Source organism: Corvus kubaryi, unplaced genomic scaffold, assembly GCF_017639235.1.
Source record: "Corvus kubaryi isolate FWS band 111438036 unplaced genomic scaffold, C.kubaryi_AGA036_p1.0 72, whole genome shotgun sequence".
In the NCBI taxonomy this organism is placed as follows: Eukaryota; Metazoa; Chordata; class Aves; order Passeriformes; family Corvidae; genus Corvus; species Corvus kubaryi.
Window position 1 is genome coordinate 461,157 of NW_024582060.1, and position 21,537 is coordinate 482,693.

Sequence of the window (21,537 nt, forward strand, 5' to 3'; positions counted from 1 at the left end):
TGCCTGTTATGAAAAAACACCACCATTGAAATCAGCTTGCTTTGATTCTCCCTGTGTTGCAATACACCTAGTGAAAAACCAGGCACGTTGGGTGCTGCAGTTCATCTCTGACATGGAAGAGCTATTCCGAGTCACTAAGGATCCCTACTTCAGCATCATCATCACAGACTACAGCAGTGATGACATGGATGTAGAGAAGGCTCTGAAAAGATCGACCTTGCACAGGTGGGAGCACTGCTTGGTCACAAAAAGCCACTCACACATGTGTGCCTGCAAACAGCACATCTGGGAGTCTCTGTGTTGACCAGCCACAGCCTGCTGCAGCTGGAAAACCAGACTCCATCCATCCAGACCTTGCACATACACATGAATATGTTTTTGTTACGATGTGCATACACATATTTTCATGGAACCGTTTTAGAAAAGTGTAAGGCAATACCTGGTGTAGTCTTCCAGCCAAATTTGTTGAATTTGTCTCTTGTTTCAAGATTGCAAGAGAGAAGAGAAAGCAAGTCTCACAGTGATGGGGCAGGGGGAGGGCAGAAAAGACAAGAAAGCTGTGAGAAGTGGGACAGAGAGTATGGAGACCTCTGCTTGCTGGAATGTCCCTACTCTGATCTGAAACAGCCTTGGCTGGTTATTTCCCTTACGTGCCAGGGGTTTCCAGGTCTAGTCCTAGGACAGAGCTGGGCTAGAGCTGAGAAGAGTTTTGCTAGGCACTGCACAGGGGCAAGACTCTTGTGAGCACACTGGGGCTGGGAGCAGTGCTGGGCCTGTGCGCTCCCCCAGCAGAGGCTTCCTGTGCTTCACAGGGTGCACGGGGCCAGGGCAGCTCCACAGCCCAGTGCTGGTGCAGCGCTGCCTGCGGTGCTTCCTGTGCCTCTGAACTTCCCCTTCACCTCTGACCCCCAGCTATCGGTACCTGAAGCTGACGGGCAATTTCGAGCGTTCTGCCGGGCTGCAGGCGGGGATAGACCTCGTAACGGTGAGTCAGGGGGGCCTTGGGGTGGACAGGGAAGTTTACAGGATGTGTCTGGTGTTGCCACTGCCTTTGGTACTGAACACGCTGGATTTTAGGGAAGGGAGTAGCCTAGCAGACCAGTTCAAATGTAGGTGTGTTTCCTGCCCTTCCAGAGTAAGGGTCTCTTTATTCTGAGGAGCCTGTGCTCTGTTTGATTCTTGTCCACCTGCTGGGACTGTCAGACAGGAGGGAAAGCAGCAGCAGCAGCTTTGTGATCCTGGCTCTGCCAGGCCACAGTCATGGTATTTCACACTCTTCATTGAACATCCACTCAATGGACATTTTTCCAGCCCTTGGGATTTCAGTTTCTGATGCAGTAATGAGACTTTGGCTCCCGTGTCTCTGTCTTCCTGCCCCTCAAGAAAGACTTACTGAAAGTCAACCTGTTTTTTTCCCAACCGGTATGATTGGTTGCAGGACCCGCACAGCATTGTCTTCCTGTGTGACCTCCACATCCACTTCCCAGCTGGAGTCATTGATTCAATCAGGAAGCACTGCGTGGAAGGCAAGATGGCCTTTGCACCCATGGTCATGAGGCTGCACTGCGGGATGTCCCCACAGTGGCCTGATGGTAAGAGGGTGTGGAGCCTCCTCGGTTCAGACTCTGGGAAATGGGGAAAGAAGAAAGTGCCTGCCTCCTCTAGATTGGTTCTTCTGGTACTGTCAAGGTCTGGAGCTCGAGGTACTTCTAGGTCCACTGCGTGAGTGTGTGTTAGACATAGGGTGGGGTTTAACAGCATCAGGTACCTGGAATTTGAGATCAAAAAGTTAGCAGAGCCCTTTGTCTGATGTTGTTTCCTAGGGCTCTTTATGGATTTAAGGACCTTGGAAAAACCCTCCTTTATTCCTGTCTGTCCATATCTCTCTTTTCTTAGGGGGCACAGCCTATCCCGAGGAGAGCTGGTGGACCAGGGCTGAGGGAAACAAGCCAAGCTGGAGGGAGAAAAGTGGCACAGATCATCTTAGCATAGGATTTCCTTTAGACAGAGGTGGCCATCCTGAGCCATCCAGGCACAGGGACAACCCTGGGAAGCTGGGACAGTCCAGGAGCTGTGTTGCCAGACAGGAGATGTGAGAGGCTCTGCTAACAAGTTGACAGGACAGACCACGCTGTCTGTCCACACGCCTTTCTCATTCCCAAAGCTGGTTGGCGTGGTTGGCTCTGCTTTGATGCTGAGTTTGCTCCCTGGTGCCAACACTGTGCTAAAGGTAGCTTGAGTCTCACTCCAGCGGCTCTGCTAGAGCCATCAATGGTTCAAAGCCCCAACAAAGCTGTGCCTCTTTTGTGCTCTCCTCAGGCTACTGGGAGGTGAATGGGTTTGGTCTCCTGGGCATATACAAGTCTGACCTGGACAAAATCGGAGGCATGAACACAAAAGAGTTTCGGGACCGCTGGGGTGGAGAGGACTGGGAACTCCTGGACAGGTAGGCATCCATCGTCATTGTTCAAGTGCTCAGGAGGGGAAGCCCATCAGATCTTGGAGAACCAATGACCACAGGAGTGGGGATTTGAGGGGATTGAGATGACTACTGCCGCCATAACCTTGGCCAGTGAGGGAGGGTCTTTGAGCAAATCCTGACCTCAAACCTAGTAGGTGAGGGGACACAAAACACTCTGCGGCAGCTACTAGTAAGAGAAGAGCTATTTTCTGCTGCCTTCCAGCCACACTGCCGGTTGGTCTCATGCAGATCAGGCACTGGTGATCGTGAAGACTTTGTCCTCTTCAAGCAGTGCAGAGCACAGTCTGGGTCCCTCACATTTCCCATATAACATTTAGCAATTGAATTGCCTTGAAGACCAAATGGTGGAGAGCATTTGAAGATCATTAGGTACAGTTAAAATTTCTGAGGATTTTGTGATGAGGGATCTCCGCTGCACAAATCCTGGGCCTCTGGGTTTGGAGTTGTAGGGTTTGGGGCCTGTCCTGTCTTTTCTGTCAGCTGACTGCAATCCAGTGCTGCCAGCTGTCTTTCCTCCTGTCTTGGCATATGCAGGCACTCCTGACCAGTCTTGCCCTCAAGGGTGTGTAAGTACTCAGAAAGTGTCATTAGATTCCTGCTTATGGATATGGGATTCCCCTGAGCTCTTCTGGACTATCCAATTTGCTTGCAGTCTCTTGTCAATAGCACAACTTAAGAGTTTTCCTGAGGCTGAGTCCCTCAGTACCTTTGTGATGAAATTTTCCCTAAGTCTACTCTTCTTTCTGCCAGGATCTTACAGGCTGGGCTGGAGGTGGAGCGTCTCTCCCTGAGAAACTTTTTCCACTGGTTTCACTCGAAGCGGGGCATGTGGAACCGACGCCAGGTGAAGACACTGTAGCCTTCAATCCCAGAGCTGTTCAGCAGCTGTCCACCATCTCATCCAGATGTGCACTTTACTGGGGCACACAGCCGAGTGCCCAAACTCTTCCTCTGCCTCCAGAGCCCTCTGATGGGATGGCATAGCTGAGGAAGGGATGATCAGGCTAGCGGAGTGGGAGCCTCTCTTGTGAGCCATCGTATCCAAGATGTGGGATCCATGTGTGGCTGGGAAGGCATGTGGGGGAGATGTCGACAAGTGAAGGACTTGCATTTCCTGCCATGCAGTCTGGTGGAAGGTACAGTGGGAGAGGTGCCTTGTTTTCTGTTGAGTCTTGCACCAAACAACATAAATCCCACCTAAGCCCAGAATGGTTTATTTAGAGCAACGCAGCTTCTCATTCAATACTTGAATGAAAAAAAAAAAAAAAAAAAAGAACCCACAACCATCCCCATTTCCTCCCATTTCCTTTCCTTTGCCATCTCTCCAGTATCCATGGTTTTGGACCGGGGACCAAAGTTCTCTGATCAGTATTGCACCCACATGCCCATGTGCTGGCTCAAGGAAATCTGGATGCGGAGGAGCTGATAGGCACTTCAGGCTGCTGGTGCTTAGATGGTTCTCTGTGCTTTTCACTTTGGTCATTAGGAAAAACTGTGCTTGTGTTGAGCAAATTATGGGCCATGGATGGAGATGCAAATACATTTCCCTTACAAGAGCCACGTTTGCCTGTAGCTGGGCGAGTGGCAAGGGTGACGTTACAATTCCACCTGAATTATTGATCCACTGCCTGAGGGTAGTGGAGGGTCTGTACAGAGAAGCTAACAGGGCATCTCAGGAGGAACTTTGCAGCCTTATCTGACAGACGTGTGTTTGTCCTAACAATATCAGGGAAATCCTAGCAGGGAAGAAGTGGCAATATTTTATTAGTTGAAATATTGTGATTTGTCAGAAGAGGAGACAGAGCTCTCAAAATCCTGTACATTTATGCAGCATCTAAAAGTTAATTTAATAATTTATGGCCTCACAGTTGGGTCTTGTTGTAGCTTGACTCTTATGTCAAGAGCAGGCTTCTTGGTTGAAGAACCAGCACAGCTGCTGGTGCTTCATCTCTGGAGCAGCCCTGGGAGCTCTGGCCTGGTACGGAGGAGGTGGCCTCAGGTCTTGGCACATGCACTGGGTGTAATGAACAGTGAGGACAGATGAGTGAATAAAAGGATGGGCAAACCCATGCTGTCACTGATGCAAGAACTGTGGAGAGAGAGCTGGCCTGGTGCTACAGGGAAGTCTCATCCCCTAAAACTCCTGTAAGTGTAAGGCAAGATTATTTTACCCTGTAACCATTTTAGAAGACTGTTTAAACCCAGAAATCCCAGCTTACTCAGTGCTTTACACTGGAGCTTCAGTGTCCCCATACCATGCTGAAAAGGCTGCTACTGGTCTCAAGCTTGAGAGGAGAGTGTGACAGAGGATGCTGCTCATGGTGCCCAGTTCTCTGGGGAGTTGCTGGGAAGGAGTACTGGATGTATGCAGAACACAAGCAAAACTGACGTGGTACTAGATTTTTTTGCTCTTTGCTGGTGGAGTAGATGCCAATTCAGAATAGGCATTCATTTATTACTGGGTCTGTGGTGCTCGACGAGTCCATCAAGTTCCGCTACTGCAGTAGAAAACTGAATGTGCAAGTTCTGGCATGTGAGATAGAAATTGTGTCAAATCATCTGTTTGCATCAATCTGGGTTTTGTGACTGATGGATTTAGAAAAGGTCAACCAGATACCAGAAAGTTCTGCTGTGCAGTGTGCAGCTGTGGTGAGATGTAGACAGGAGGTGGTTGTGTCTTTGAATCCGTGGAGCCTTTGCCAGAATGGAGACACTGAATATCCCAGAAGAGGCAGCCTTAGCCAGCTGCCCAAGCCAGAGTAGTCTTCCTGTTGAGGGAAAATACTTTACCCATGCAGATCCTAAGAAATTAAATCACTGCAGTTGGGGTGAGAGGGAAGAGGCTGACAGAGTCAACACTTTTTTTTTTTAAGTATTATAAGAGTTTGGGAGACCAGAGCCCCGTGATGCAATGTTGCAATAAGCTCTGTTTCTGCCTGGAATGTGCAGTGTCAGTGCTGCTCTGGGTGCATGTCAGAGCCTGTGCTTCCCTCAGACACAGGCACAACTCCATGAGTGTGCAGGTGAGCTGCTTTCCAGGCTCCAGGACTGTGCCTGCACAGCCTGTCCAGGCTGGCTGTGTCACGCAATCCCTGTGGAATGGGGAGAGGCTGTCGGGAGGGCGAGAGCCGGGACACGGCGAGCGAGGCGTTAGCAGACCCAGCTGTCTGGCCCCATCAAGCTGGGACCAGCATGGTGCCCGGTCTGCAGGTGGAGAGCTGCTGGATTCGGTGGCAGCTCCTAAGTCGAGCACAGGGAGCAAGAGTTACTTGTACTGTGGGCTTTCACATCTGGCTGTGGATGTGGTCTGCAGCTCCTAAAGTTAGCAGCTGGCATTCACCTGCAGACACTGGCAAGAGTTAGGTGCATCCAGAAGGTAACTCACTTGGCTTAAATGACATGAGTAGCCCCTCTTCCCCACCACAGAGGACAGCCAGCAAAGAGTGGACTGGACAGTAGGGTGCACCCCTCACTGCAGCACTGCCAGCAGAATTTGAGGATTTTGCCCCCATTTTTCAGCTGTGACTGTACTCCTTCCTTCACAGCTTGTAGCCCAGGCCAGTGGTAAGCAGAACTACCTCATGAGGACTCCTTGGTGGAGATGTAAGGAGTTACTGGTTTTCAGTCCAGTTTCCTGATGGCCAGTTTCCCCACTGTCAAGGCTGCCATCTCAAATGTTCTTCCCTTCCAGTGGGAATTCTCAGTTGGTATCCAAGCATTGCAGTAGTAAGCTAAACACTAATTGGCACTAGCAGGCAGCCTCCATGGAGGAGCTTGGAGAGCCCTTGGGGACAAAACCTGTCTTGCAGCCCACATGCTCAGAGACCTCACTGCAGGTTGTAGGGAGGGAGCTCCCAGTCCCCAGTTTACTGGCCAGCAGCAAACCTTGCAGGAGCAGTGCTGGGCTTCGCTCTGGGGCTGCTGCCCCTCTTCCAAAGCAAGCTGCAGTTTTTCTCCCCAGACAGAGTCACGAAGAGGGGGAGAGCAGGAAGCACAGCAGGAGCGGATCCCTCAGCCATGCAGTGAAAGGACATGGCCAGGAAGCTGACTCCTCTCAACAGCTGGTCCCATTTCTGTCACCAGGATCTTTTTAGGAAGCTGTGCTGGGGTTTCTGGCCTTCATGTGCATCCTGGCTGTGTCCTGCCTGGACAGCCGGAGGAAGTCAGTTGCATAGGATTTTCCTTGCACCAGGCCAGGAGCAAGCTGCTGCGGAAGCTCTGTGGCTGGGGAGATGATGGACCATGCTGCACAAGAGACCTTCCCCACGGTGGGATGTGACCAGGCTGGGGAGTCCGGGCCACCGAGTGTGAGGTGCAGGGCAAGGGGGCTCTGCCTACAAATGTGACTGTGTCTTCAGGCCTGAGCTGTGGTGCTCGAGCTTGCTTTGCAGGTCAGCAAGGGAATGAAGAAGGGCTGGCTTTTAATCTGAGCAAAGTGTATTGTGTGAAAATTATGATTTGTTTCATCGTTGTCTTGATGTTTGCCCGGTATGAACATCTCTCCTCATTGTCTACAAATGTCTGAAGTTGATTGTTTTTTAGATACAGATGCCTTGTGTTGAATATCTGAGTTGTCCCTTTGAGTTACCTGCCTTAAAGTGGCTCTGTGCCTTCAAGACGACTCCTGGGCCACCTCTCTGTTGGAGCTGGGGGATATACAGATTCTCCCTCGTGTTTTATAAATACATTGTCTTCCTACAAGAGCTCTCTTCTGTCTGTGTGTTACTTTGCACCCACATCACCGTGCAGCAGGGATTAGAAACCAGGTGTTGCTCCTCTCTTCATTAACTGAAAGCACAGCCAGCACCAGAGATCACTCTCTGCTCAAGCCAGCAAGAGCTGGGTGGGAGATGCAGTGGGCAAGGTTAGCCAAGAGTGAGCCCTGCTTCAGTCCCCTCCAGATCTGCAGAAAATGGGATGGCAAAAACCCAGGTTTTTTGCTGTCTACATGGGTATATCATGTGAAACAAGGTGGAAACAGTGGACAAATACACATTCCAGCAAAGCATGGGTGTGATGTGATGAGAGAATGTGGGAAACAGTGGTACCCTCCTGGCAAGCAGAGGACAGTTCCTGGAGAAGACCACAGGTGAGAGCCTAGGCCTGAGCTCGGTACTTGGCACAGCCTACATACACAAATGGGAGGTCCACTCTTTCACTGCACCTACTTCTTTGGATTCAATTTTGGCCCATTTTCGCTTCAACTGGGCCCTCTTTGAGTATCAAAAGCTTGGCAGCAATGGGAGTCACACATGAAGAGGGGAAAAGGCAGCCACGGTTGCTAATGAGTGTGATTTCACTATAACAAGAAATTGATATTAAAGGTGATGGAGGGAAAGTATTCCAATGTGCTGCCAGCCTTTTGCTTGCCTGGGATGGGTGACAGAAGCCTTCTGTGCTCATGCAGGCCTCACGTGCTGCCATACCCAATCTAGTTGCTCTCTGAAACAACGATGAAGTTAAGATCTGGTAATGAAATTCCCCCCACTGCTTCTTTCCCAGCTGAATCTTTTCTGTTTTTCCCTCTCTTTACATTCAGTCATCAGTGCTAATTGCTTTGCCTCCTGCTCCATGAAGCCATGAGTCCTAGGGTTTGGGGTCTGCACGCAGAATACGTAGTTTTTTACATTTCCATGAACCCAGCCAGCCAGCAGTGGCTGAGAGCCCTTGGCTTTGTGGTTTCACTGTGCCTACAACTCATTTTGCTACCTCTACAGTGAAGCATTTTTCTAGAGGAGGCGGGATAAGAGGCTTCCCAGAAACATCCACCCCTGTTTGCTGCCAGTCACAGCAGAGACTGAGGACCAGGTTAAGCAGCAAACTCAGAGTCTCCCCAGACCTGTCATCCCCCAGAACAAGTGGGGAGCAAGTCTCTGCCTGCTTCACCAGAGGCCAGACTGTGCTCAGCTTTGCCTCTTCAGGTTCTGGTAAATACATAACTGGTACTTTCCACCCTCCCCTTTTTATGCAACTTTCCTTCAGCTCAAAAAAGTCCCTGTCAGTTTCAGGTGCTAAGCTGCTGCTGGCCCGTGCCCTTACCCACCTCCTTCGTGGGCAGGATCATTCACACCCTCTCAGAAAACAGCACCTCGTGTGACTTACACAGAAAATTGGGGTTGTAAAGCCAAACGCAGAGTACAAATGAAGTCTGTCTGTATCTGTCAGACACTCCCAGTAGCTCCTGAAGACCGGTGTGAGGATGCTTTCATGACATTTCTCTCTCAGGGGTGGCAAGGATATACAACATGAAAAGTCCTTACTGAACTCTGATTCTGCAGTACAATGGCAAAAATCATTTAATAATCAAAAGAGCATGTAATTATTTAAATAGGCGTACATAAGGCTATTAAAATACCATTTTTAGCATGACTATAGAGTTAAAAAAATTAGGATCGAAAATTTTTACTCGTTCATAAAAATCTGGAAACTCATTAATTCAAAGGGGTTTTTTTAAAGGAAACAAATTGTTCTAGTACAAGAGAATTACCAGAGCTGTCAATATAAACCAAATATATTTTAAAACATTTATATTAGTGTTAAGACTTTAAACCATAATGGCAATTTTTAAAATCAAATAATACGCTATGCAACCGTGATTTTTCATTGTGGCAATGAGCCTGGGCTGTCCCCTTATGTGTAATGTTTCTTCATTTTCTCCTAAATATTGTCAGGCTATTCTGACATCATTCCTGGAAGGTCCCTGATGATGACATCAGACCACAATAACTATTTTCTGTCCTTGTTAACATTCCAATGCTGGAAAGATCTGATTGTTTTCTTAACTATGTCACATTTAATTTTAAACAACCAGGAAAACATTTGAACTGATTCTAGCTATCTTCATGTGCACACACCATTCTATCCTCCTAGGAAAACTTCTTTTTTAGTTTGAGAAATCCATTCCAACATTTGGGAGGTGCACTACTAGATAGAATTGCTTTAAGGGCATCAACTTATGTTTGAGACACAAAAAAAGCCAGACTTATTTATTTAGCCTAAAAAGTAAATCAATCAGTCTTCTCTACCAAATGAGCCAATATTGAGTATATGAAGCAGGCAGCAAAAATAATAAAAGAGATTTACAGAACTGCATTTTTAAAATGTATAGCTGCTGCTGTTCCTGCAGTTTTCTCCTGCAGAGTTTGCTCTAGCTTGGAAAGGTGATGTTCCCACCCCTCAGAACTGCAAAAGCATTACAGTAAGGGGCCAGTGTGCTATGACACACACAGAGTTTTGAAGTTTAACCCAGTTTTCTGGATTTGTCAATTGGCTCCTGCTGAGGTCAGTGGAAACGTGGAGGAGAGCTTTCCCTTCCAGCTGCACTGCTCAGATCCTGCAGGGAAGACAAGAAATGCTGGTAAGGTCACCTCAGGCTCCTCTGTGCTGCGTGGCCGGAGAGCAGCAGCCACAGCCACTGGGTCCCTCGGTGCCACAACGGCCCCTACACACGCTGGGTGCTGCTCTTCAGCACCTGCCCCCTTCTGGATCCCAAACCAGCAGTGTTTCTGGAGAGGCTTCTGGCCTTTGCACCCAGCCTCACCGTAGCATGTGTCTGTTGAGCTTTCTCCTTGGCCGTTGCCCTGGTGTGTGGCGTTTAAACTGTGTTTACATTTTGCTGGTCATGTGAGCAAGAAACGTGAATTTTGCTTCTTGAGCTAAAGTGCTTTGATTTAAGAACATGCCATTCCCTCACTGATGTGACATGGGAACCCAAGCATTTGGATGAACTCTTATTTACAGGGCTTCCTTGAAAATGAGCATTAGGTGCTTAAAACAGTCCCTACCAAACCACAGTGGCTGTTGTGAAGAGCTCTTCCCCCCTCCCCCCCCCAATCTCACCCAGCACCTTGCTTTTCTTCTGCTCACATAGTGCTGCCATCTTTGAATTCCTCCCAGAACACACCTGGTTTTCCTCCCCACCTTTAGCTGCCGTCCACAGCTGCTGTTCGTATCTAGCATGAACTCTGCAGCCTTCCCAAAACCACTTGCTGCTGATAAATACCAGCAACTGGGATGTTTGGTGTTCTTGCTTTAGAGACCAAGTGAGGAGAACTCCTCCTCCTCTGAGGGAATTTGTTCAATGGCTGCAGGTTTTTGTGGGACAGCAACGTGCCTCTGGAAAGGCTTTGTTAATTTGTGCAGCTCTGCTTTCTCCCCCTTGCAGTGGAGATGTTTTCTGAGACTGAGAGCCCTCCCAGGGGCTGGCAGTGATGGGAACTCACCCTTTCTTACCTGAGTCCATCGCTCCATGAATTAATAAGGTCCAAAATTCCTGGTAGGGTAGAGGCCGGTCTTCTGCACCCCAAAGGCTGTGATGAAGATGTTGAGGATGACTGTGATGAAGATGAGAGCTGTGGCAGCGTTGTTGAGTATATTCAGGCGGGGTTGCTTTGCAATATCGTTCAGGTTCAAACGAGCTGTGCAACACAGTGCAAAAAGAGAGAGGGGTTTGCAGACTGACTCCAAGTCCCCCAGCTCTTGCAAGCCTCCCCCTCCCCCTGTGGTAAATACCCATGGTGCCCCTGAGTGCTGAGGCCACAGAGCAGAGGGAATAATCACAGGAATGTTACAGGAGCCACAGCTTGCTCTAGGATGACACAGAAGGATGGAGCAGAGAAAAGCTCCTCTTTGTTTTGCCATGGAGGTTCTGTGGCCCTGCAACGGGCCGACCCTAAATCAGCGAGTTACTGCTGCACACCAGCCAGACACATGCCATGGTCCCCCAGCGCTGCATGGCCGTGGGATGTGGTGAGGGCAGGCTGTGGGACATGGCAGACAAGGGCAGCAGGGCTCTGCTTGGACCGGGAGGCCAGTTCCTCCTTGACACCCAGATGTCACATATGTGCTGGCACAGCTGTCAGCCCTGGGTACGCGGCTGGGGTTGGTCCTGGCTCATGGACGTTGATCCCTTTGGACTCAGGAATACCCTGGTTACCAGGGCTGTCTGGCCAATAAGCCATGCAAACAGCAGCCTTGTCGTGGTCCCTTGTGCCCTTTCTCCTCCCAGCTGGTTCCAGCCATCACAGCTGCCACCAGGAAAAGCTGTGGCGTGTGCGAGAGGGGAGGGAACATGTCCCGGATTTCCCATAGCCTCCAGTTCTCTGTGCCCCATAAAAAACCATGTAGGATATACAGGAAAATGCAGCATTTTGCAGGGGTTTAACACTGGGAATGTGTTGGAGACTGAAATACAGCAGCTCCTGTATCAAATGGAGCACTGGGCAAACCAATGCTGGTGTTAATGTACTGTCTGTAGGGCACTAGGAGAACCGTGGGATCGGTTAAATGTGAGGTTAATATAGGGCATAGCTCTGCCTAAATTGTTCTGTTAAGCCCCAGATGAAGTGAGATGTAAAATACAGCTAAAATGTAGTGTCTGCAAGAGCTGCATGAAGGAGCACATAGCAGTAGGGGCAGCAAGAGGCCCAGCTTGGCCAAACCCCAGCTGTTTCATGGGACAGGGGGTCAGCAGTGAGAAAGTGAAGGAACAGTTGTGCTCAGAGGTGTGCAAATGAAGAACAACCCACCCGCCATTTTGAGTAACACAGACCACCCTACCACCCACATCATGCTACCTTCAACCCTCCTGCAGCCCTGGATGGAGACAGAGGGGAATGGTTTGGGGCAAGAGGCTTCTCCCTTCCACCCCCATGCCAGCCAAGCCACAGGGTACCCTGCCCCTGCAGCACCCTGCAAGGGTGCACGCGCCTTGGTGGCCACCTTACCAGTGATGATAAGAAGAATCCCAATCATCACCTGGAAGAAGAGGGAGATGCTGATGAGCACGATGAGGGTGGCATAGTACTGGAAGGATGTGCCCTGCTCCAGCACAGCTTTGAGCTGGGTGACGTTGGCCATGAAGAGCGCCACGTCCAGCATGCTCTCTGCCACGCTCTTCTTCGTCGCGTAGTGGTTGATGTTCATCGGCCCGTTGATCCGCAGGTGAGGATTCACGCCCTGGGGAGACAGGAGGCATCACATGCATTGCTAAACCAACACACACATCTGTGTCCAATGGGATGCTCTCTTCTCCCTGGGGTTTACCTAGAAGGTCTGGGAAAGAGTCAAAGTTGCATGTTGAGAGTACCCAGTTTCCCCTCACAGTCGCCTCGTGGTATTAGTAGGCACAAGATACTTGTGGTGAGCAAGAGCTCAGCAAGGTTAAAAAAATAATGGGTATTTTTGTGGAAAACGAGCTTGTCCAGAGTTACAATAACGTAGATTATCCAAAAGCCAGGGATTTTGCAAGGAATATTAAATTCTCTTCCTTCAGGACACAGACAAGCCTCAAACTTACAGGGCATTAGATAGAGATCTTCTCTTCGGGTTGGCTTTTGTGTTTAATATCATTGCCAATGATCTGGATGAGAGGATGGAGTGCGCCCTCAGTTTGCAGGCGACACCAAGCTGGGTGGGAGTGTTGACCTGCTGGGGGGTAGAAAGGCTCTGCAGGGGAATCTGCAGGGGCTGGATCAGTGGACTGAGGCCACTTGTGTGAGGTTCAACAAGATGAAGAGCTGGGTCCTGCACCTGGGTCACAGCAACTCCATGAAGCGCTACACACTTGGGGAGGAGAGGCTGGAAGGCTGCCTGGTGGAAAAGGACCTGGAGATGCTGGCTGAACATGAGCCACCAGTGTGCCCAGGTGGCCAAGACGGCCAGTGGCATCCTGGCCTGCATCAGAAATAGTGTGGCCAGCAGGACCACAGGGAAAGGATCATCCCCCTGTGCTGGGCACTGGTGAGGCTGCACCTCAAATCCTGGGTTCAGTTTTTGTCCCTTCACGATCAAGAGGTACTTTGAGGTGCTGGAGTGAGTCCAGAGAAGGACAGTGGAGCTGGTGAAGGGTCTGCAGAGTAAATGATCTGAGGAGCAGCTGAGGGAGCTGGGGGTGTTCAGCCTGGAGAGGAAGAGGCTCAGGACGGACCTTATCACTCTCTACCGCTCCCTGAAAGGAGGGTGTAGCCAGCTGGGGGTCAGTCTCTTCTCCCAAGTGACAAGCAACAGTAACAAGAGGAAATGGCCTCAAGTTGCACCAGGGGAGGTTTAGATTGGACATTAGGAAAAATCTCTCTTCAACAAAAGGCTCGTCAGACACTGGAACAGGCTGCCCAGCAAAATGGTTGGGTTACCATCCCTGGAGGAATTCAAAAGACATGCAGATGTGTCACTTAGAGACATGGATTAGTGGTGGCCTTGGCAGTATTAGATTAATGACTGAACTTGATGATCTTAAAGGTCTTTTCCAACATAAACAATTCTATGGTTCTCTGACTGTCAATGGCTGGGCTTTATATCTCCTCTGAACACTTTTTGCTGGCTTTTGTCTTCAACAAGATGCTAGAGCAGAGGGAATGATTCGTGGTTTTATTTCTGAAACCAAGGGCAGTATTTCTTCAAAACATCGGGCATTGATGCAAAAATGCAACAAGACAAGGGGTGGGATCCATCACACCTAACCTTAATTAATCAGTCAGGCAGGTTTTTTTGGCAGTGGAAAGAAACAGCTGTTTACAAAGGCCAAATCACCTGGTTGCCCTTAACCTAATTACAAGGTGTAGGTAATTTGGCTGCTTTTAGCCATCCATTGCTAAGTGAGTTCACCTGTTGCTGCCTTGACCCAAGTGGTTAAAAGAAGAGAAGTGGATGACAGTTTTGCATTCACCCAGAGCCTCATAAGCTGGTAATTGCAAAGGCAACAGTTACAAAAGATGTAGCTGTGTCTGCAATACACTGCTATTCTTTCTAAAAAAGAAAGAAAAACAACGCTTCTATATAGCAGAGAGGCTTCAGTTCTGAGTAATCAGCCTCCTGTCAGGTGCCGTGGAGACCAGCAGCCTTGCTCTCAGCACGCCCTTTAAAACCAGGGCTAAGGGCTAGCCTTGGCCTTTCTTTTGCTCGGGAAAGGGGGAGAGATTTCTTCGGGTGCATACTGGAAGTGCCTACATCAAATGGTAAGTTCTGTTTTGCTCCTTTTGTACCTGATAAAGTAGGAAATGTAATCTTTCCTCCATGCTCCAGGCAGGTCACTAGGGAAGGGTCATGGCTCGTGTGTTATGCTGTGACCTTGGGTCTCTGTGTGCAACCCTGGACAAGAGTGGCTTTCTTTGTGTTGGGAGAGCATGAACCCAGCCAGTGATCCTGGGAGAGCAGTGTATGTGGGGGTGTGACCGATGCTGAAACTGGGGCTGCGTTTTGGAAGGGGGTTGTGGTCACCCTGATGTGACAAAGATGCGTGAAAAAGGTGAGTGGGAAAGGCTGTGTCTGTTGTGAACTGTGATCCCTATCAAGGGACAAGCTTGGGGTAGGAAAGGGCTTTTGGTTTGGTTGGGGTTTTTTTAATAACGCTAGCTCAAAGCATTTAACTGTTACAGTTTCTGACAGTGGCATTCCCTGTGGTTATGTGGTTCCTTTGCAAAGCCTGTATCTCTTGCTGTGGAGGGTAGAAGGTAAAAGATACTGGAAGGAGGTAAATGTAGAAGTCCAAAGAACTGGTAAAAACTCCAAGGCAGTGTGTAGGTGTTCGAGACTCAAACATTACAGTGTGGTGTTGGGGGCAGAGTAGAGGAATCTTGAGGAAAGGAGGCCACCAAAAGGTCAGGTTCTGTGACTGCATTTTAGAAACCTATGTCGGGGGACTGCTCCCCCTCAGATGGTTTAAAAACGTGATCCTGCTGAAACAGAAAGGAACCAATACCAAATGGTGCAAGGTTGGCAATTTGATTCCTCTCATGTGCTGTTTTCCTTGTTCCTGAAGAATCAGCCCCCCTCCTGCAGTATCACAAGGCTGAGCATTGATAGTTTATCTCTGTGTAATGATGAGTTAAGGGTGTGAGAACAAGGGCGCTGTACAAACAGGGCAGAGCTGCTGTTAAATGAGTGCCTGGTACCAGGAGGCTGAGACATCTGTTTCTGGTTGCTTACATGGAGAAAAATAAAGCAAGTCAGGAGGTCTTATTGAATGAAAACACATCCTTCTTTTGAGCTGCCCTCACGTTCCTTGACCTGGAGGGTGAAATGGGGCAGAGTTGCAACGTCCTGAGCTCTGTGTCCCAGATGATCAGGCAGTGAAAACAGACAGCTTTGACGTGGGCTTTTCTCACGTGGATGAGTGTGATGGCATGTTCCCATCTGGGACATGAAAACACAGGCAGGTGCTGCTCTCCCATGTGGAGTAACTGGAACTGGGAAACCTTCACAATAGGAAAGGTGTGACTGCAGATTCCAAGTTCTGTCAGTCCAGGCAGATCCAGAGGGATCTCCAAAAGGATAATGGATGATGAAAGTCGGACACGAAACTTGAATTTGGGCAGCTTAAGATTTGTGATGGGCAGCCCTCAAATGCCCACCTGGCTATACCCTCCTTTCAGGCAGTTGTGGAGAGCAATAAGGTCCCTCCTGAGCCTCCTCTTCTCCAGGCTGAGCACCCCCAGCTCCCTCAGCCACTCCTCATCAGATTTGTGCTCTGGTCCTTTCACCACCTTCGTGGCCCTTCTCTTGACACACTCCAGCACATGGCACACGTGACTCCTTATGCTGCAAGGAAAAGTTACAGAGATCCAGGTTTTTATGGATTTGGCCCTCAGTGTTCCATCTAGTCCAGCAGCTATGAATGCTTATTCATCCTTATTCAGCCTGATGTCTTGAATAAGGAGAGGCTTAAACAAACCAGGACTCTTCGGAGACCTGGCATTTGGATTAATGCTGGAGGATGGATTTGCTTGGGATGCCTGTGCCATAACTGTCACCAGAACCACTGTTTGTGGGGTGTGTATGCATGGCTGTGGCACTTTTTTTGAGCTGCCAGAATGCACACACGGCTTTCCAAAGACCATTTCTGCTTTTGCTTTCTTTAAAGTTCAGTCCTGTAAACCGCTGCAGCTCAGGAGCTGATTCACAAGCAACTTGGGTTTCCCTGTAGGAGGATTGCCCAGACAGCTGTGGGAGGTTGTGTGGTATCACTGAAGAGATTAAATGGTTCCCTTTTGGCAAACAGAGCCCTAAGTCAAGTCACAGGACATACCTGAAGGCTCACCAAAGTGATTTATGTCATCAGGCTAGAGCTGGTGACTTTCTAGTCACTTTGAAAGGGTTCCTCTTAGGAAAGTGGAGATCACTGCCTTTTCTTCTCTGTAACATGTCAAAGAGCTGGATCTGGCAGTCAGACACCAAGCTCATCTTAAAAGCATTGTAGCAGAGCCAGGACGTCTGCTGGAAACAGCACTTTCCCCAGGGGGCTCTCTCACTATTGCCCACTCTCTAAGAGTAGGGAAATTAGGAGCTGAAAAATTCCATCCCAGCCATACTGGATGAACTGGTGCTGGAGCTACTTTCCTGAGTCTCATTTCTGGATGTTTCCATATGAAACAGCCTCTTTCCCTGCAAAGACCCTGCTGGCTTCAGTCTGACCTCAGGCAAATTCCCTTTTCCTTTTTCTCTTGTGTAAACCTGGCACAGGTTTACAGATCACCTCAGGGACTGAGTGAGGCACCCATCTATGTTTTCTAAGTTGGAGGCTTGATTCTTACTCAAAGTGTGCACATGCACACAAATATTTAACTCCCACTTCTATTGTTATTTTTAACTTTTGTAGGAATTCTTATGCAAAGAAGGATGAGTATCACCACGAGTGGTGGTGAGAAAATAATGGAGTTTTTCTTTTATTTCTTTCTTTCTCAACTTGTCCTCTGGTTTTGCTGTAGGGAGCTCTCAGGTCCCCAGGCATGTGAAACCAGGCTCTGGTACCAGAGGGTATGCTGAGCTCCACAGCTCACTGTAACTACCTGAAGAATTTCCACTAAAATTAGTTTTCGAGAGAAATTCTTTGGGGTTTTCATGCATTTATTTTTACAAGAAATAGCTACTTTCTTCTGTAAACTTTTGGAGGAGCTTCATCTAAATATTTCTTTCAAAGCTGCTAGATTTTGGGTCAAGGGGAGCACAAAGCTTTTCTAAATTTTCTTGGACAATTTCTACAAAACCTGCAGTTTACTTGTCACATTTTTCAGATTAGGGGAAAAAAAAATTGAGAGCAGATCTAATTGCAAATCTCTGTGTGCTTTGTGGGTTTTGTGACCCTGTCCCCAGGGAGAGCAGCCTGCAAGAGGCAGTGGAACAGCATGAGGCTCACAAGTATGAGAATGATAATCTTTATGGGAGCAGTCTGTCAGAGGGCAATGTCTGAATAGGAACTGTATGACTGGCCATTACTTCCAAGGGAAATGCTGGAGAATGCCAAAGAAAACAGACACAAATGTAGGCTGTGCACTCCGAGGGGTAAGCACAGAGATGGCTGCCACGGAGCTATGCTGGGCCGTGAACAGCCAGCCCCACACAGCATCAGGCACCAGGGAAAACCCAGGGAATGTTTCCCCAGCACTGCCCAGTCAGCAGCTTCAGAAATACTTTGTAAGCATTGGCTGGTGAAGGTTAAAGCACCCCGGCAGTCATCATCATCATCTTGCAGGGTAGGAGAGGAGCACAATCCCCTTGCTGTGGGCAGAAAGCAGAGGGGTTAAAGGCCTGGCTCTCAATCAGTGCTTCCGCTTCTAAGGGCACAGTTACTGGCTACTGTCCTTTACCAGGGAAGCTCACTCCCTGCAGCTCCTGACCACTTCACTTGGGGTGAAGGGAACAAATATTTTTAGCCTAGATGCCCAGGCACAGAGAGCAGCAGCACCGGGAAGAGTGGCGATGACCAGATGCCTGCTTGCCTGATGGGCTGGGATTCCCTGGCAGAGTCTTACGTGGGTGGGGAAGCAGGTCTGTGCACAGCCCCACGTGTGCCAGAGAAGGGACACACGAGGAGCACTTTGGTCAGTACTAACTGTATTGTGAACTTGGTGAGGCAAAGCCTGTTTTTCTCCAGTTTGGCACAACAGCAAGTATCCTGGCTGCTTTCCATAAACAGAAGTAATAGTAAACCTCATGGTGAGTACTGCAGGCAGAAGGAAAACTGAGTGTTCAGGGCCAGTCCCCCCTCCTCAGCCTGTGTGGAGGCTCTTGGCTAGTCCAGTTGTGCTTAGGGTTTTTTTCCTTTTAATATAGCCATCTGTTCTGCTCACCAGGGGTCCTGTTCAGAGCCAAGTGTTGTGTTGCCTTCAGTTCCTATTGCATAAATCCCAGAAAATAAATCAGAGATGTTTTCCTAGTATCTCTCCCCATGTACCAGACTGGTCCAGATGGAGACCTATCTCTGAGGTGTCCTTAAGGTTCTGTGACAGGTCACTGGTGAGTTTAACAGAGAGAGCTCATTGACCAACTGTTTGGATGAGAGCTCTCCAGCCAAAAAGTGACTTCCAGGAGCTGGCACCCAGTGCCTCTTCAGAAGTGGAAGCCTAGGCAAGTGGCAGGCATGGATTCTGTGCGCTTGACAAGCACTGTTCATGTTCTCTGCTCTACCAAACTTGGCCTCTCCAGTTGCTTTGTCTGCCTCCTGTGTCTCGTCTCACACCTGCAAGCCGACTTGGTGAGGTCTCGTGGGCAGAGACACCCGCACAGTGCAGCATTTAGGCCCCTCACCCTCGAGCCGAGGGGTGCCAAAGCAGGGCACTGCTGTCGCTCAAGGATGAGAGTGCAGCTGGGCGAGACTGCCAGCAGAGCCCGTCCGTTCGCCAGCACCAAGGCTGCCTGGAGGCTCGCGGCAGCTCCTGGAGGCGGCCGCGCCTCGCGTTCTGCCAGCAGCACCGCGGGGCTGAGGCACGGCCCAGCGGCGTGAGGCACGGGCCAGCGGGGCCGAGGGGCGGGCCAGCGGGGCGAGGCACGGGCCAGCGGGGCTGAGGGCCGGCCCAGCGGGCCAGCGGGGTGAGGCACGGGCCAGCGGGGCCCCAGAGGGCCGGGCGCCTCTCCGTGCCCTTGCCCTGCGGCTGACACGGAGCCGGCTCCGCTCCCGCCCGGCTGCGGCAGCCGCAGCCTGCAGAGACCTGCTTGTCGCATCGCGTGTGCGTGCCCTGCTCCTCATCTCTGCCTTTCCGTGCTTCTCCTCATCTCTTATTCATCCCGCAGACCCTCTCTGCCCGTCTGCATCTTCAGTTCAGCTCCTCCTCTCCTCCTTTATCCTCTCCTTTTCCATTCTTTTCTCGCCCTGTGCCTTTTCCCTTGCCTTTCACGCTGTTTCCTGCCATCAAGCTCCTCTGCTTCATGCACCGCCTTCCTGGGTTGCTGTCTCCCTGTTCTCCCCCACTCCTCTCCCCCTTTGGCACTCTGTGCTGCTGTCTGGCAAGTTTCTTGAATCTGTTCCCTCTGACGCCACTCAAGGCTTCCTATGCTACAGGGCAACATAAATTATGTATCACTCAAGTAACTGTGTTACCAAATCTATATTAAACTCCCTCGTTAAGTGTATTTATGATACTGAATTGAAGGGATCCAGGAATCGACTGGCAGGTTGCAGGGCTGAGCTGGAATACAAGATAATTCTTCTTTTCCAGGTAGCTGGGATGAGGAGAAGGCGGGAAGGGTGGTGGCAGTGGTGGAGGAGCCTCCATCCATAGCTCAGGAGCAGTTTGTGAGTTTGGGGCTCAAGAACTGCTTGGCACCAGCAACTACAATGTGCTGATGCATGATCTCTGATTGTTGAACAGAAGCAATCGGGTGTGTTTGTGTGTGTGGGGGGGACAGCTCTTTGAATATATGGAACTGGGAGTGCACTCAAAAGGATTAGTAGGAACAATTATTTCTAAAGTCGGGATATAGAAGCTGGAGCCTATTCAAATCACTAGTGTTTTATCCCAGTGTTTTGGGGGAAGGGGAAAAAAAGGGGGCAGGGGAAGAGTAAAAAGAAAAGGGGCAGAAGGGAAGACTAAAAACAGCTTTAGAAGAAAAAATTCAAAGTAGGTTAGCAGAGAAAATGAGTTTATAAAAAATGGAAGAGCAGCCGGGAGGCACAACAGTAACTACTGCATTGTGCTTACAAAGCTAAACATGTTAAGATGAATAAATCCCCAAGCTGGATGGCTTACGGCCCAAAATATTAAGAAAAGCTGGGTCTGGTTGCAGGCTGCTGCCAGATCCAAAGAGCAAATGTGTTCATATAAGTCATTTTAATACAAAACATTCATAAAGCAAGGTCCTAAAACTGAACTCCTTCCAAGTCTAAGCGTGTTTGTATCCAGTGTTGAGGGGTCAGGTTGATTTCTGAAACTGAGGGAACGTAGTAACAGCTGTACTGGATCAGACCAAAGGTCCAGCTCCCCTCTGACTGTGGTTTGTAGCAGATGTTTGAGGAGGGCAAGAAAAAAATCTTAGAATGGGACAAGTCTCTAGCAATGGTCCCTTGTGACCTGTAACTCTGTATTTAGAACTGCTCCAGCCCTGGCCTGATGCTGCTTTTCATGTGAGGTAGCCCAGGGTTAATTTGTCATTTGCCATGTGCCTCAGGGCATCCTAGTTGCTCTTTCTGGATTTTAGTTTTCCCTATCTGTAAATTAATGTGAATCCTCATACGGGTGACGTGTAGGAGGAGAGAGATGGGTAAGATCTCCTGTCAAAGTGCAGTCTGTTCCTGTGCTGTGAACACAATCCACCTGGACTGAATTTGTCATGCAGGGAAGCCCCTGAAGCTGCTGAAATCAGGTAGGTGATTTTCTCATTCCCAGGGGGGTTTACATCTTGCAGCATTTCCCAGGTAAACCTCGCTGCAAGGCACCGGAGCTCAGGTTCATCTGACGATTTTGGGCTTTACCTGCCCCTGGCCACCCTCTGAGTGCTCGGGGCTCTCCACAGAAAGGAAGCTGTGGGAATCCAGGTGGAAAGAGGGAAGAACATGGCTGAGGGTTTTGACAGAGCTGATGGCCCTGCATCCATAAGCAGTGGGACTCAGGGGTTCTGGTCTCTCACATGCACATGCCACACACACCACTGGCCATGGACAGCTGCCACAGAGAGGTGCCACATCCCCTCCTCAGGCATTCCCAAAAGGTAACTAAGAGAGAGCTCATCTATGCAAGACAGCTCTCGAACATGTCACTGGTAGCTCTGAAAGGGCGTGCCAGTCTAGTGGGAAGCATTGGCAGGCTCAGTTACAAAGCAGAGGAAAACACCCAGTGAAATGCCTT

At 49.5% G+C, this 21,537-nt stretch overlaps 2 protein-coding genes across 6 annotated transcripts in view; one reads left to right on the forward strand and one right to left on the reverse strand.

The window, feature by feature from the left end:
* B4GALNT3 (beta-1,4-N-acetyl-galactosaminyltransferase 3) overlaps window positions 1-7,185 on the forward strand; it is a 64,717-nt gene extending 57,532 nt beyond the window's left edge. For both annotated transcript variants that reach the window (XM_042050332.1, XM_042050333.1), the window contains 5 exons: window positions 72-225; window positions 913-985; window positions 1,439-1,592; window positions 2,320-2,446; window positions 3,233-7,185. In XM_042050332.1, coding sequence (XP_041906266.1) covers window positions 72-225; window positions 913-985; window positions 1,439-1,592; window positions 2,320-2,446; window positions 3,233-3,341 — 617 coding nt within the window. In that variant the 3' untranslated portion in view covers window positions 3,342-7,185. The remainder of the gene's footprint in view (window positions 1-71; window positions 226-912; window positions 986-1,438; window positions 1,593-2,319; window positions 2,447-3,232) is intronic.
* A 1,575-nt stretch (window positions 7,186-8,760) lies between these two features.
* Window positions 8,761-21,537, reverse strand: part of NINJ2 (ninjurin 2) — a 46,066-nt gene continuing 33,289 nt past the window's right edge. For 3 of the 4 annotated variants that reach the window (XM_042050336.1, XM_042050339.1, XM_042050338.1), the window contains exons 2-4: window positions 12,208-12,439; window positions 10,715-10,899; window positions 8,761-9,815 (exon numbers count right to left, since the gene is read on the reverse strand). In XM_042050336.1, coding sequence (XP_041906270.1) covers window positions 10,736-10,899; window positions 12,208-12,439 — 396 coding nt within the window. In that variant the 3' untranslated portion in view covers window positions 8,761-9,815; window positions 10,715-10,735. Of the gene's footprint in view, window positions 9,816-10,704; window positions 10,900-12,207; window positions 12,440-21,537 lie in introns of all 4 variants that reach the window. The other variant, XM_042050337.1, reaches the window with a different exon arrangement.